The sequence below is a fragment of the Pteropus medius genome, unplaced genomic scaffold (assembly GCF_902729225.1).
Source record: "Pteropus medius unplaced genomic scaffold, Ma_sr-lr_union100, whole genome shotgun sequence".
NCBI classification, from domain to species: domain Eukaryota; kingdom Metazoa; phylum Chordata; class Mammalia; order Chiroptera; family Pteropodidae; genus Pteropus; species Pteropus medius.
The window spans coordinates 13,817,374-13,834,531 of NW_024344370.1; the positions used below are offsets into that span (position 1 = coordinate 13,817,374).

General features: G+C 33.7%; 1 protein-coding gene and 1 pseudogene across 6 annotated transcripts in view; one reads left to right on the forward strand and one right to left on the reverse strand.

Moving 5' to 3' along the window:
* Positions 1-17,158, forward strand: part of BDP1 (BDP1 general transcription factor IIIB subunit) — a 76,113-nt gene that overhangs the window by 7,781 nt on the left and 51,174 nt on the right. For 5 of the 6 annotated variants that reach the window (XM_039870161.1, XM_039870166.1, XM_039870165.1 and 2 more), the window contains exons 7-12: positions 501-595; positions 6,325-6,379; positions 9,098-9,241; positions 11,418-11,696; positions 13,153-13,300; positions 16,354-16,512. In XM_039870161.1, the coding sequence (XP_039726095.1) occupies positions 501-595; positions 6,325-6,379; positions 9,098-9,241; positions 11,418-11,696; positions 13,153-13,300; positions 16,354-16,512 (880 nt within the window). The remainder of the gene's footprint in view (positions 1-500; positions 596-6,324; positions 6,380-9,097; positions 9,242-11,417; positions 11,697-13,152; positions 13,301-16,353; positions 16,513-17,158) is intronic. The other variant, XM_039870164.1, reaches the window with a different exon arrangement.
* Positions 7,567-7,685, reverse strand: LOC120608339 (uncharacterized; annotated as a pseudogene).

The following is a 17,158-nucleotide window of genomic DNA, read 5'->3' on the forward strand; positions in this document are numbered from 1 at the left end:
ACACAACAATAATATATAGCAAGAAGATTCTTTACTTCTCTGACTTCCCCAGTCTTAGTCTCTCGAAATTACTTCTGATAAGTTTTTTATATATTTTTCTAGCTAATTTCTTTCACATGCTACTAAGCACATCTTAGTTGCTTATGTAGTGCTAATATCGTATAGGCTATGACTGATTTAGAGACCAGATATGCAGGATGTCTTTTTTCTTTCTTTCTTTTTTTTAATTCTAGCTGCTTTAGTATGAGCATGCATATTTCTTACACCATGTTTCTGTATAAAAGTTTGAAGATGTTTTTAGATCCATGAGGTTGTTTGCAATAAAATTGAAGTATATATACATATTTTTATGACTAAACATTTACTGGACTTTAATACAAAACTATTAAGTACCATCAAATTTATTTTTAGCTCAGTATATATGTTTAGATAAGATTATTTCACCTTTGCATTATTGAGAAGATTAATTTTCAGTCTTTCAAAATCTTTTATTTTTACAGAAACAGATATGTTTTTTTTAGCCATCAGCATGGTAGGAACTGACTTTTCTATGATTGGACAGCTTTTTCCTCACAGAGCAAGGATAGAAATTAAGGTAAAGTAAACCCATTACATTTGTTGATTGGAAAGAGGCTAAAAATTACTAACATTTTTTTAACCTTTGGTTTAAATCTCAGTCCACCTTTTTTCACTATTATGTTTTTGGTAAACCTATTTCTTGTTATAGCTCAAAAGTAATGTAATATTTCTTAATTCTAATGTGAATACAATTTCCTTAACAGTAGTATTATATTTTTTATTTATATTTTGCCCACTTCTAAAATGTATTTGAGAGAGTACCAATAAAGCCTCTGAAACTAAGATATAAGGAGAGTTAGATAATGAAGAAGGAAAATAAATGTACTGTACATTTGGGTTAAGGGCAGCTTTTTGATCACAAAATATATTTCTGAATTTCCTAGGAAGTCATGAAGAGAAGCATGCTAAGTTACATAGTTCTCATTTTCTGATCTAACATTGCTTTCCTAGGCTACCTTAACTGTTGGACAACCAATGACACTATTAACAAAAGCAGTGATGTCAATTAGTGCTTCAGTATGCCTAAAAGGATGAACTTTCTCTGTTTTACAGTTCCTTTTTTTGAGAACCTTCAATACAAGTTTCCTGTGTTGAAGTGCATTTGAGTGCTCACTATGTTGCCATAACACATTTCAAATTGATAGTGAGATCTTTATCCAACCATGGACTTTTTCCTTCATTAAAGGAACCATTAGGAAATACTGACTTTTATTTTTTCCCCTTGGACTAGGCATGGATTGGTCTTACCTGGGGAGCATTGTGCCGTGTAATGGTCATTATATTTCTACAAAAAATGAGAAGTTGTTTATATTTTTTAATGTGTTTTCTAATGTTGATCTTTGATATAAGCAGAACAAAATGTTAAAGTTCTGTGAAGGCTAGACATTGTCTAGAGGAGCTTATTTAAGTAGTTAATGATAAATTTGTCACTAGACTATTTCTCTCAAAAATAGTTTAGACTATTCCCTTAAAAGTTTAGTGTGGTTTCAGTGGGTCATTGGGCAAAGTGTAGAAAAGTGAAAAGGGATAGTGAATTACATTGCTTTTTGAATGTTGAACCAATCTTGGATTTCTGGGATAAATCCCATTTAGTCATACTGTATTATTTTATTTATATGTTACTGAATTCTGTTATATTTTCTTGAGTATTTTTTGCATCTTTGTTATGAGGGATATTGGTTTGTAATTTTTTTTTTTTAAAATAACACTTTTATTCTCATAGCTTTGAGGGCTGAAAGTTCAAGATCAGGGTGCCACCAAGGTCAGGTTCTGGTGAGGACTGTCTTCTGGTCGCAGACTTCTCATTGTATTCTACCATGGAGGAAAGAGAGCAAGAGCTTTCTGGGGTCCCTTTTATAAGGGCACTCATTCTATTCATGAGATCTTCACCCTTGTGACCTAATTACTTCCCAGATGCCCCATCTCGTCATACCATCGCAGTGGGGGGTAGGATTTCTTTTATCTTTTTTCCTTAAAACAATTTTTTTTTTTAGTTATGATTCCAGTTCATTTTATCCTCTCCCTCCTCCTGCCTTTGGCAGCCACCAATCTTCTTTGTATCTACAATCTTGGTTTTTGTTTTGTTTTGTTTTTAGATTCCAATATAAGAGAGATCATATGGTATTTGTCTTTCTTTGTCTGACTTATTTCACTAAGCATAATACCCTCAGGGTCCATTCATGTCACAAATAGCAAGATTTCATTCCTTTTTATGGTTGAATAATAATTCCACTGTTCATGTGTGTATGTGTATGTGTACACACACACACACACACATATATGTGTGTACACATACACACAATTTATCCATTTATCTATCAGTGGACATTTAGATTGTTTCCGTGTCTTGGCTTTTGTGACATGGGGGTACAGATTATCTTTTTTAGTTACTGTTTTCATTTCCTTCAGCTAAATACCCAGAAGTGGAATTGTTGGACCATATGATAATTCTATTTTTAATTTTTTGAGGACCTTCCATACTGTTTCCCATAGAGGCTGCACCAGTTTACATTTTCACCAGCAGTACACAAGGGCTTCCTTTTTTCCACTTCCTTGTCAACATTTATTTCTTGTCTTTTTGATAATAGGTATTCTAACAGGTATGAAGTGATATCTTATTGTGGTTTAGATTTACATTTGGTTATGCTTTTTTTATCCAGTCTGACACTCTGCCTTTTAATTTAATTTTATTATATATTGCATTTCTGTGAGAGAAAACGTTCATTGTATTCTTTTATTGACCCTTGATAAAATTAAAACAAAATATGTTTTACATTTCTATGTAATAATTTAGTTCACTTATATTTAATGTAGTTCACTTATATTTAACGTAGTAGTTGATATGGCTGTGTTTAAGCCCACTATCTCACTATTTTCCATTTATTTCATCTGTTTTTTTATTCCTCTTTTTCTGATGCCTTTTGGAGTAGTCAACTATTTTTTTAGTATTAGTTTTATTTTTGCTTGTACCATTTTACTCGTATACTTACAAGTATAATTCCATTTACCCTCCATCTTTGTATTGTTACATATTTTACTTCTAAATACCTTGTAAACCCCACATTACAATGAACTTAACTTTAGCTTAAAGAGTCTTTTGTTTTTAGAGGAAATTGGGTAGAAAAAATAAACTAGTCTTTACTATTTAGCTACATGTTTACCATTTTTGGTGGTTTTTTCATTTTAAATCTGTCTCAAAGGTAGATCTGTTGTTGAAAAATTCTCGGTTTTCCATATCTCAAAGTCTGTATTTCAGTCTCATTTTTGATGGATATTTTTGCTGGACATACAAGTCTGGTTTGGACAGTTTTTCCTTTCAGTGTTTTAAAAATATTCCATTGACCAGTGTTTCTGATGAAAAGTCGCTCATCATTTATACCATTCTTCCCTTGTATGTGATGGATTGTTTTTCTGTGACTGTTTTGAGATTTTATTCTTTAACTTTGGTTTTAAGCAGTGTAATTATGATTTGCTTAGTGATGGTTTCTTTTAATATTTTTTCTGCTTTATTCTCTCCTGGGACTCTGCTTACTTGTATTTTTCTGCATGACATTGTACTACAGGTTACTAAAGTTCTGCTCATTTTTTTTCAATCTTTTTTCTCTTTCAGTCTGTTTTTTCTCTATTACCATATTATAAGTTCACTGACCCTGTCTTCTGCTGTCTTCAGTTTGCTGTTAAGCTCATTCAGTGAATGTTTAATTTCAGTATTATATTTTTTATTTCTGTAATTTCTACTTGGTTATTTTTCTTAGTTTCCATTTCTCTGCTGAGATTTACCTATCTGGTCATTTTTTATTTTTCTTTAAATCCTCAAACATGTTTTTAACAGGTACTTTGACTTTCTTGTCTACTTATTTTAAATATCAGGGTCATGTTGGGATCTGTTTCAATTGACTTTTTTTATTTCCTTGACTGTGCATCACATTTTTCTATCTTTTCTGTAAAGGTGTGTGTGTGTGTGTGTGTGTGTGTGTGTGTGTGTGTGTGTGTGTGTTGTGTGGCCATTGTAGATGATGTGTGTACAGTGTCTGGATTATGTTTTTTTTTTTTCTTTAAAGAGTGTTGACTTTTGTTTATAGAAGGCAGTGAATGCACTGCTAACTCTCCTCATTCCTCTCAAGGCTTGGTTTTAAGGCAGCTCTAGACTGATCCTTAACTCTACATTTCTCATCTGAGCAACAGAAAATAAATGGAGTTGCTGTTTTCTAGTTTCTCCAAGGATGGTCATGTACTAATATGACCTTCCTTGGAGAAGGTAATTTATTACATAAAGTGGGTGCCTTAGGGCCTTAGGGCTTAAGTCTCATGCTAGAACCTTGATTGAGAAAGTCCATTCTTGAGTGTGGTCTTTATTTCTAAGTGATGGCTTTACTGATGTCTGGTAAATGTCTGGGTTTTAACAAAGTCTTTTCTTCATGTAGGCTAGAAATCTGTCATCCTACTGTGTTATGTGACTTCTAGTATCTTCCTTCTGCTTTTGTTCCTATAGTAACTGTTCTCTACTAGGCCTCATACTCTGGGCATATGCAACTAGATATTTTATAGACCAAGACATGGGGTGCTTCCACCAGGCTTGTGAGGCTCCCTTTTAAATAGCTGTCTTCTCTTTAGTACCCTGCCCCTGAGGATTCTCTACTCCTAAGCTCAGTAGGATCTCTGTGTTCTCTTTGGCCTTTGTCTCCCTTTCATTGGTTAGGAAATTTAGCTCTGGCAGAGAGCCAGGGTGAATGTTAGTATATCTTGTATGTTTCCCTTCTGTCCGAGATTATGGATTTATAGTCCTTCTTGTTCTGCCTGTTGTCCAGTGCTTGGAAATAGTTGATGCATTTATTTTGTTCGTTGTTAATTTACAGTGTGGTTGGATTGTGTGGGACAAACCCGTAACCAGTTACATTGTCAGGGTGAGAGGTCGAGAATATAGGATTTATTTTGTGATCATGAAATTTGACCTACAGTTTGACCTAATGTACTACTAATAAACATTCTTCAACAGACTTTTAAATTGTTCTGAATTCTATTCCCGGTTAGATAAAATATGATGTGGCAATATTTTACAACTGGATGATGCATAAAGCCTATTGGCATTTCTCTCAGGATGTTTAATTTAGTGATTAATTTAGCCTGTCACTTTTTATGGATGTAACTTTTGTTAACTTTTGAGATGTTTAAAGAATAATATGATTTTTTAAGGGAGAAAGATAGTCATCCTTGAAAACTTTTGTATTACTTGGTGATAAGTTTTATGAAGAAAAATAAAGAATGAAAAAGAGTAATCTGTAGTTTAAAAGATGTTAAAGTTATATGAAATTTTTAAAAAATGGGCAAGGGTAAACTACAAAGCCTAAGGATGTACCCTTGAATGATAAACAGTAAGGAAATATAAGAAAATAATTGCTTTAAAATTCAAGGTTAGGTTCTTGTGGAGGAAAGAAGGGGGCCATAAAGTAACTACTTAGTTCCTTTCTTTTATGTGCTTTTTCCTATTCAATAAAAAGTTTAATTTTTATGTTCTTAATAAAAGGTTTAGACCACTGATCTGTAGAAGGGAGAGATTAACCGATTTTTCTCTCTCCTGGAGGTATACATATACAGTGTCTGGATTACGTTTATAGGTATACATATACCTCCAGGAGAGAGAAAAATCAGTAGACAAACTTATGCCTTCAGACATCCTAATGATGTAAGGATGGATTGAGTCTTAAAACCCTTGTATCTCCATTGTAATGGAGTTAATCTGGAGTGGAACTGGGAATGGGATATGAAGAAATGTGCCTTAATATAAAGAAGATTCCAAAGATAAACTTGGCCTGCTTCAAAATTTTGCTTAATTGTTTCATTTCAGTCTCATCTCCATGCCATTAAAACATATTGGAATAATAATGTAAGAGATTGAACTTGGTATGAATATGTAAGTTGTTAGAGAGTTAATACTGGTCAGCTTAATTAACTATAGGTTTGTTCTGCTTCCATGCTAGTGGACTTTATTTTTTCTATCCTTTAAATCCAGCTTCTATTGCTGATTCATGTTATTGATCACAAAGAGGATCAGGAAGCTCTGTATAAATCTTTCATCCCTATTTTTAAAAAGCTAAAAATGAAAGTAACTTACCTATTGGCAAAGACATTTATTTGGGAATGATGTTACTATAAGAGGTTCATTTTAATGCTTATTTTTTTAAAAAACATAATCCTCACTTGTTTAATGGCAGAAAATTACTATAAGTTTTTCTGTTTTGTTAACAGAATAAGTTTAAACGGGAAGAGAAAACAAATGGATGGAGAATAGACAAAGCATTCCGTAAGTATTAAGAGCTTTTTTACAACGGATCATTTGGAGATCCTAAAAAGCGACTAATCTTTTGTCTTTGGTTTCATCGTGTTTTAGATTTGTTTTGTCTTTATATTATCTTAGAAAGAATAAGATTGGAAACTTTTTTTAGCCTTGTGGGTCTGGCAGCTGATACAGGTTTATAGTCAGGGATTAGCTAAAACATCAAGAAGCAAGTGAGCAGAGTTCTGAGTTCAAGAAGTTACAGATGGATGAACATACCATTTCTAAGTGCTCATTATTCTGAGGGAGCTGTATTCAAGAAGGAGTTAATTGTTGCTGGAAGATACACTATAGATCAGCGGTCCCCACCCTTTCTGGCACCAGGGACTGGTGCTCCTATGAGAATCTAATGCCTGATGATCTGAGGTGGAGCTAAGGGCAGTGATGCTAGAGCTGGGGAGTGGCTGCAAATATTGATGAAGCTTCACTTGCTCACCTGCCACTCACCTCTTGCTGTGCGGCCCGATTCCTAACAGGTCGTGGACTGCTACCAGTCCACAGCCTGGGAGTTGAGGACTTCTGCTATAGATGATTACTTCCAGTGGTCATTCAGTTATTTAATCAATGTTATTAAGCACCTGCAACGTGTTAGTCACTGTTTAGGCATTGAGGATATAATGGGGAACAGATCAGATGAGAATCTTGCTTTTAGAGCCTTGAGTCTAATTGGGTGGGGGAGAGGATATGGTTTGTAAGCATGATAATTTCAGATAGTGATTAATTTTTCAGAAAAAGGAAAAAGAAGGAATTAGGTGGACGAATATATAGATTGGGTGGTCAGGGAAGTTCTATCAGAAGAGATGACATTTGAATTTAGACCTGATTTGAAGGAATGATGTATACCTTTCAGCTTCATTAAAATTAACAGTTTTTTTCTTCTCAAGTCCAGAGAAAGACATCAAGGGATCTGTAAAGAAAATCAGAGTTAAATGTCCTATTTAAAGTAGTTACTATGTGTTTGGAAGATAATTATCAACGTTTCATGATTAACAGATATATTCACTGTCTATTTGCTGTAGTACTAATCTTAGAAAAAGAAAATCTGTTTATATTTTTATTTTTAAAAAAAATTTTTTAGGCGAGGCAACCCTTGATTGACCTCACAGATTGCAAGGATCTTGTCAGCTTTCAATCCCTTATTTTTTTATTTTTTACGCCTATAGCACCTAGTCTTCCTAGGTGGTCTCCCATCTAAGTGCTAACCAAGCCTGACCCTGCTTAGCTTCCGAGATCAGATGGGATTGGGCTTGTTCAGGGTAGTGTGGCTGTAGACAGAAAAAAAAAAATCTGAAGAGAGGACTTAGGTCGTTCAGCATATATGTTTACTTTTTGAGTAAACACTAAGGTAGATGAGTGGGCTCTATACCCAATGTTATATTGAGTCTTCAAGGAAACCACTTCCAGGAATGGCCCTTGGAAGATCTGGAAGATTGTGGTTCTCAACCTTCTTCATTTTAGAGTTGTGTCCTGAAATTTTTCATTATGTTTTACTCATTATAATCAGAAAATAATTTATAAATCTGTAAACCATCTTTGTGGGGTGCAGAAACATTGTTAAAACCATTATAGTAGATACCTTTACAATTCATTGATTTTTGTGCTTTGTAGTGAAAGTAAAAAAAAGAATAACCTAAATGGTGTTTTTTAGAACTTAAATTTTGAATCTCTCTGAGAACCTTTTACAGATTATTTTAGTTCTGTGTGTTTTAGAATCATCATTGTGGAAGGTCAGAACAGCTAAAGGCTGGGTCTACAATAAAATGGCCTTTAGGAATCCCAGATTTGGGCAAGGTTTCTTAGCGCTAATTTGTTTTTGTTTTGGCATATACCTCTTTTTCTGAGGCCTTCTTATGATCATCCTGTAATCAAACCATCTTGGAGCTTATGTACATAGAGCACCATTTTGTATTTATTCACTATATTTTAGAGTAGACATTAGGCAAAGATTTAACTCCTGTAGTGGATTTATTCCTGATTTGTTCACAGATTGCTCTTTCTGATAATAGTGTTCTTGATGGGTGTTTAGTGAGAGTGGTCCTGATTAATACTCATTTGCCTCCCTCTTTGCTGCTGTTTGGAAGAGTAGAGTTAATAATGAAAGGATGTGGTAAAGAGAGAGCATATGGTGGTACATAGGCTTTTGAGGACTTCTTGGTCCTAGGCTTTTTTAAAAGTTGATTTATAGTTTACACACAGTGTAATTTGTAGTTTGACTTTTGACAGCGGTGGTGTAACGACTACCCTAAACAAGATATGGAACATTTTCATCATTCCAGAAAGGCCCGTTATTTCCCTTTTTAGTCAATCTCTGCTGCTATCCTGACCCAGGACCACCACTGTTTTTATTTGAATCATCGTAGATTAGCTTGTTTCAGAATGTCTTATTCATGGAATCATACAGAATGTACTCTTTTGTGTCTGGCTGCTTTTATTCATTGTGTTTTTGAGATTCACCTGTATTGTTGCTTTTATCAGTAGTTCTTTTTTTTAAAGACAAATAGTTTGTTTCTTCTTATTGCTCAGTTGTCTGTTGTATGACTGTACTATAGTTACTAGAGCTGCTTATTCATTCTCCTGCTGATAAGCCCATTTGCTTTTGATAGTATGATACTTTTTTAAAAAGCTTTAAAGTTTTGTCCTTTTTTAAAATAAAAATTTGAAGGTTCTTTTTTTTTTTTTAAACAGAGGAAAAGCGCCCTTTTGACTTCGATTTTTTTGCTCATTTGCTTCAGAAAGTTCTTGCTGAAGAAGAGAAAAGAAAACAAAAATCCATTAAAAATCAGATTTTAAAGGAGAAGAAATCCTCTAAACCACGGCAAAGTGTAAAAGGTATTTATTTTAAAAGGAAGTGTTTTATCTTACTTGATAGACTTGCAATATTGTCTCAAGTCTTTGAGCATTCATGTGTAGTTCAGATAGTTGAAATCATCGGGGCATCCAGTTAGAGGGAATTGCTTTTTCTTTAATCTTCCAGTTATCTGACATAAAACATCAGCTCCCTTTTAAATTTTATAATTGGTGTGGCTGGGTTATTTGAGAATTCTCTTGTATCTAGAGCATAGTTGTAGCTAATAAAAGAACATCAGAATTTTGGAATGTCATGTTTGGTTACTATTCATCTGTAAAACAAATCTGGCACAAATTTTTAATATTTAAGAAAATGGAAGGAATCTAATACTTTGAGGTTGTGACTAAATTGTATTGTTTGAGCATAACTTATTTCTGAGAGTTAATGTTGACTTGTATGAGGGAGAAAATTGTTGATATATAGTTGACTATTTGAACTCTAATCTATGAGGGCAGTATTTAGCTATAATCACATGATGTAAGGATTCTGGGAACTACAGGGATCCTTATATGTTAGCTAGTCTACATTGCAGCCCCTGTCTGTTTGTTTTAATTACCTAGAAATATCCCTGCAGATCTTAAGTCTCTTTTCCTAAGGTCTCACAGTGTTAGTAGTGGCAGAGGCAAGACTCAAATCTAGGACGAGGAGAGCCTGTTTTGTGGGTCCATAAGACCACCCCTAGGTTTGATTATTTGCTAGGAGGACTTATAGGATTTGGCATACAGTTGTAATATCAGCTGAGATTTATTACAGTAAAAGGATACAAAGCAAAATCAGCAAAGGGAAAAGGCACATGGGTATAAGTCTAGGGGAACCCAGGTACAAGCTTTTATGAGTTCTCTCTCATTGGAGTCACAGAGAATGTCCTTAATTCTCCCATCAAGAAGTTGTGACGAGATATGTAAAAAGTTGTCTACCGGGAAAGCTTGTTAGAAACTCAGTGCCCAAGGTGGCTGGTCATGTAGACACCCTCTGCCTGGCATGTACCAGAATTCAAGACTCCCAGAAAGAAAGTGTTTATTTAGCATAAACCACATTGTACCATTTAGGTACAGTGAGCCATTTTTGTCAGGCTGATTAGAACTCTCCTCAAACTTGAGTTCCCAGACACAGCCAAAGGGCCAGCCTTTTAAAGCAGACCTTTCAAAGGACAGTCTGTATTATGTTAATTTACTCTGTACAAAGCCAATCTAGAATTTCCTGGAGTATGGTACTTATATCTTTTTAAAAGTAGTATTTGTAACTGAAAAGTTACTTCACTCTTGAATCAACTTTTTTTTACTTATTATGCATAGCCCTAAGAGATTAAAATTGATATATTAATCTTGTGATTATCATGTTATAAGCGATAGCACAAGTAACTCACTATTTTATGTGAGAAATTTTTAAATATATTATTACAAGTGTCAGAATTTAAAAATTGCTGATGATTATTCAGATAGAGAATAAATCTAGTATTTTCTCAGTTTTAAAATCTTGTTTTGACTTTTTTTTAAACAAAAGTAAAGGACATTTTTATTATTTTTAAAGATTAGTTATTTTTAGAGATAACTAATCAACCATGGTTGTGAAGTTAAGTTTGCTTTTGGATTGGATGCTCTTTCCATGGTAATCTCTGTTTTTGGTTTTTATTTTTTGATAGAGTTGACTCTTAATACATCTTTAAAGAAAAGGCACTAGAAATTGTTTTAAAATATTTTTGTTAAAAGATTGTTTATTGAAAAAACAAATGATATAGGAAGTGAAATTCTTGGACTCCCTCAGCTACCCTGTCTTCAAATCAAAATCGTTAAATTTCCTGGGGATGACTATTACTAAATATCTTTCTATGCGTGTGTGTGTTTTAGAGTGTATGTACTTGTTTTTCTTTTGTAAAAATGAGATCATACTACATATTTTCTGCAAGTTAATTTTTTTTACGCAACAATATTTTTTTGAATCTGTTACATCACTACATATAAGCCTGCCTTGTTATTTACTGCATGAATTTTTATAGCATAACTTAGTTTTTCTCTGTTGGACATTTTATGTTGTCTTCAAAATTTTGCTCATGTAAGTAATGTTACAGAGGACATCCTCGAGTATTTATCTTCTCAATGTTTAAAAATTTTTCTGAAAGTTTTCTATATGTTTATAACCATTTCTGTAATTTTTCAGTGAAAAAAGTTGCCAGTGAAGGAGTGAGTGATGATCCAGATGAGTCTATGAGTGCTAAAATTTCGGACACAGAAGAAACTCAAAAGGATGCTCAGACAGTTAGACAACAGCCTCTGACTTTATCAGGACAGGATTCAGAACAAATTGCATTAGAACCAGACCTAACTCAAAAGAAAAGGAGAAGGAAGAATCAGGATGAAGCTGGTAAACAAGAAGTAAAAAATGTTCCTGGAAATGCCATTGTTCAGCCAGGTGCTTCTAAAGGAGAAAAACAGAAAAGTGAGTTTCTTACATATTTTAATAGTCTCTGTATTACTGAGAACATCTGTACAATAATAGGTGTGTGACAAATACTTTCTTTCTGGATAGTAGCAATTAATGCTTATTTATTGATTCTGTATTTATGTACTGTGTTAACCCTTTTATTTTTAATTTAGTAGAAAAGGTGTTTATTGTAAAAGTAACAGTGAAATGGGGAAATTTTTTTTCTGGTTTATCTCTAAGATGTGTTACCTCCTTTCTACTCCCATTAACAATGATTAGAAGTCACATCTGTATGCTGCAGGTTCTTGAATAACATTTTATTCAACATTTTGTTATAAAGTGATGAGGTGCTGTAGGAGCTTAACTCTTGTTTATATCAATTAGCCTGTGGTAAAATTGGTTTTGTTATATGTCATTTCACCTCAGTTCCAAGAACCTGTCAATGTTAAGTGGGTACTTACTGTAGTTAACTGTATATTGCTTATATCTGTTATAAAATCACAGGTTTTTATGTTACCTTTTCAAAGCACCTTTGGGAACCCACATAAGTTGTTCAATTTCTATAAAAGAGCTCCTGGATTAAGTATTCCTCCTATTTTTCATTTTTTAAACTTAGAATGCAGACATATTGATACTTATGAGTTGCTAGGGAAAGTCTTGGTCTCTTTCTTTAAGAGTTTATATATAGGTTACTTAAAGCAGATACTCAAGAGAGGAGAAAAAGATACTAGCAGACCAGAACAGCCTTTCTATAGGATTTAAATTTTATGTAGTTCAGCTTCACCAATATGATTTTAATAAATGAATCTTGATAGGTAGAATAGTATAATATGTAGGCATCACAATATTATGTTCTTTTGGACTTGCTATTAAAAACATTACATATAAAGCAAATTTGCTCAATAATTAAGAAATTGGAAGTTGAGCAGACCTTGGTTTAGATTCCAGCTCTTACTTTGCTAAGTATAGCCTTGGGCAAGTCACTTAAGATCTTTGAACTCAGATTCTTTTTCTCTGTGATGAGGTTAATATTAATACCTTTTGGTAGGCTTGTTTTGAGTATTAAATTAGATGTTCATCTAATGGACAGAGTTTCTGTCACTTAATGTGTACTCAGTAAATGATAGCTATTACTGTGTTATTAATTATGACACTTCTGAAGGAGAATAGCCAAATGCATTTTAAGTTTCCTAACTAGACACATATACAAGTTGATTTAATCACTTAAAATTTAAGCTAGATAAAAGGAGGATGCTACAAACTGAGAAAATTTGGTTGATCCTCAAAATACAGTTGTAAGTTGATTTTTCGTTAATGTTCTAAAAATATCTGTCCCTTACCTTAGGAACTTGAATGTTGAATGGATTACTGATTTATAAGAAAAGATAGTTATATGTAAATTCATTTTTGATTTAAAATATAGATGTTTTAGCTGTCATTTTTTAGAGTAATGTGCATTTTATGTTCATAGATAAATGTCAGTCTTCAAGGCCAGAGATAAATAAAGATGAAGGTAATAAGGAACAGAAGCTTTCCTGTGTACAAAACATAGATGACATTGAAGATTTATCATCTAGTGATGAAGTTGAGGAAAAAACTGACCCTATCCTTTCATCAAGGTATTTTATGTCTTTCCTGACTTTGTCTGCATCTATTGTCAGTTACTCAGAGAGGAGTGTTAAGTCTCCAGCTGTAATCATGAATTGGCTTGTTTCTCTTTTCAGTTGCATTTGTTTTTCCTTATGTATTTTCAAGTTCTGTTGTTAGGTGCATTCATATCAAAGATTGTTGTATCTTGGTGAAATCACTCTTTTATCATTTGTGTGATATTCTGGTATTGCCCTTTGTTCTGATGCTTACCTCGCCACTACAGCTTTCTTGTGATAGTGTTTGCATGGGTTTATAATTTTCTATAAGGATTTTTCTCTGCTTTCGATTTTTAGCAGTTTGAATGTGCTATATCTTGCTGAGTTTTTTTGGTTGTTGTCCTTTTTAAATTGTGAAAAACATAATATGAGATCTGTCCTAACACAATTTCAAGTGTACAGTACAGTATTGTTATCTACAAGCACAACGTTGTACAGCAGTTGTCTAGAACTTTTTCATGTTGCGTGACTAAAATTCTGTATCCATTGAACAGCAACTCCTTGTTTTCTTTTTAGCTCAGCCCCTGGCAACCACCATTCTACTCTGTTTCTATGAGTTTGATTACTTTAGACACCTCATATAAGTGGAATCATGCAATATTTATCCCTCTGTAACTGGTTTATTTCACTTAGCCTAATGTTTTTAAGGTTCATCCATGTTGTAGCATATGACAGGATTTCCTGCTCTCATTTTTTTTTTTTTAATTATTATTATTACTTATGCCTATAGCACCTGGTCTTCCTAGGTGGTCTCCCATTCAAGTACTAACTAGGCCCAACTCTGCTTAGCTTCTGAGATCAGACATTGGGCTTGTTCAGGGTGGCATGGCCGTAGACTGTGGACCATGGCTCCACTGGGGCATGAACCCGGGACCTTCTGCGTGTAAAGCAGATATGCTAACTGCTACACTATGGAACTACGTCCTCCTCTTTTTTTTAATGGATGAACAATACTCCATTCTGTGTATATATCACTTTTTAAAATTTTTTATTTTTTAAGTAGAGTTGACAGTATTAATTTAAATTAGTTTACAGATATACAGCATAGTGATTAGATATTTATATAATTTACGAAGTTATCCCTGATTAGTCTAGTACCCACCTGACACCATACATAGTTATTACAATATTATTGACTATTCCCTATGCTGTACTTCACATCCCCGTGACTGTTTTGTAACTACCAATTTGTACTTCTTAATCCCTTTACCTTTTTCACCCTGCCCCCGCAGTCTGGCAGTCACCAGTTTATTCTCTGTATCTGTGAATCTGTTTTCATTTTTATTCATTTATTTTGTTCCTTAAATTCCACATACAAGTGTAATCATATGGTATGTCTTTCTCTGTCTGACTTAGTTAGTCCATCCATGTCATTGCAAATGGTAATATTTCATTTTTTATAGCTGAGTAATATTTCACTGTACATATGTACCACATCATCTTTATCCAGTCATCTATTGATAGACGTTTAGGTTGCTCCCATTATCTTGGCTATTGTAAATAGCGCTGCACACTGCAGTGAATTAAGGGTGCATATATCTTTTTGAATTAGTGTTTTGGTTTTCTTCAGATAAACACCCAGAAATGGAATTACTGGGTCATAAGGTAGTTATTTAGTCTCATGTAGAGAAATATACATATACACATGTGTCAATTTATTCATACAGTTCAGAATGTTTATAGTTTCTTTGAAGCTGAGCCATGGATGTCTAAGTCTTAACTTCCTAGGTGGCAGACTTCTAAATTGTGACTTCAGAGATACAACTCATTTCATAAATTACACACAAAACACTACTGATTACTTTTTCTAATTTGAGGGAAACAACCCTGTAATGACAGTTGAAATCTCATCTGGATTTATAAAAGGGCAAGCTGATTCTATTTTAAAGTTGTATAAACAAGAGCAAAGGGTCGTTAATGGTAAAGACAATTTTGAAAAACAACTCTGGAGAAGAAATGTATTAAGACTTCTAGAGCCGAAGTAATTTAAAGCAGTATGGTACTGGTGATTACTGGTGGTACAGGGACAGACAAGTTGACTCAGAGGAACTGAATGCAAAGTGTAAGAAGAGATTTGAAATTTGATATATGGCAGAGATAGCATTAGAAATTAGTGGGCGAAGACTGAACTAACTATTCATTAGATGCTATTGAGATAGGAAAAATATGTTAGATCCCTATTTCACCCTACACACCAACTTCCTGATAGATTAAAGATTACATTTGTATAATGCAGATCTTTAAAACTTCCAGAAGAGAATGTGTGAAAATATCTTTGCAATGTCAGGAATTTTTTAAGACACGAAAAGCACAAACTTTAAAAAATAAAATTAATAAATTTGCAGTAAAACTAAATACTTCTGTTGATAAAAGATTCCATAAAGAAAGTAACATATAACCAAAAAAGAACAAAGAGCTCTTACTAATGAGTTGGGGAAATTCAGTAGAAAAGAATGAGTGAAAAAAAAGTATAGCTAAATGTGAATATGTGTTGAAATTGAATGCTAGTTGGTATATGGCCATAGTTTATATTATTGCTAGTTGAAATACTTCATAATACAACAGTTCTTTCTTTGCATGGTACTCTGCTAGCTGAAACTTGTGCTATTGGAATGATGTCCTCGATTTACAGGACTTTTAATTTACACAGTAAACATCTATGCCAAGCAAAGACTGCCTGTAGAAAATCTTAACGACAGATAATTCTTAAATGTTGTGATTTTACACATATATTTGATTTGTGAACCCCATCTAATTAAGAGGTTTTTTTTAGTGACTTTTTGAGTGCTTTCCTAAGCTTGTTAATTTATGGTGGCTGCTTTCTTTGAAGAAACAGTTTTTAATAACATGGTATAAAAAGGATCATAGAAAAGCTAAAATATCCATTTCGATTATTCCATGATAGGAAGGATTATATTCCAAAGTGTTCATTTTGTATACAGTATTTACAAATTTTTTAAAAATAATTCGTATAAAATATGCATTATTAAGAATTCTTTTTCCCTGATATATTTTCATTTCCTTAGTAGTCAGTCAGATGCCATGTCAGTAGCAACTGAGATTTCGGAATCAAGCACTTCAGATTTGCATTCATTGGAAGTCGGAATTAGAGCATTGTGTGAGGTGAATAATGCTGAGACTAGTTGCACAGAAGAAAGAACTGTTGACTTAAAAACTAAATCACTGTAAGTATTTTACATGGTAGGATTTTAAAATTTATTTTCAAAATTTCAATTTCTTATTTAGAAATGATAATAACATTGCTTCCTTTAGGGATTAGAAAGGGGCTGTAGGCCATTTAATATGTAATTGTACTGTGGTTTGAGTGTGACCACAGTACAGAAAGAGTCTCTTTTTATCATTACAGAAAGAGTCTCTTTCATATAGTATGTATTATAGTGATAGGAGTTTTAGCAAAGTGGTAACTGTTGTGTCCAGAATAACCAGACCCAACTTGAGTGCTCTTAACCAGGAGACAGTTTATTAGCCGGCGGCTGTCCTTGCAAAGGAGCAGCCTCGAAATGCCAAGATACAAGGTTTTTAAGCCCCAAATCCCATTCCTCATTCTGTCTTAAACACAAAGGTCCATCTTTCTCCTATTCACTACCTGTCAACCCACTGGCCAGGTGTGCAAGCGGGAAGTACAGAAGCAGAAAGCTTGTGTCAGAATGTTATGTTCCTATGGGTGACCGCCTATGTTCCCATGGACAACAGTCGGTGTTCCCATGGGCGATGGCCAAATAGTAATTTTCAGCTTATATACAATTGATTATTTTTCATGCCACGCAAGCAAGCAGGGTTACACAGGCTAAAATTGGCAGTTAGCGTATG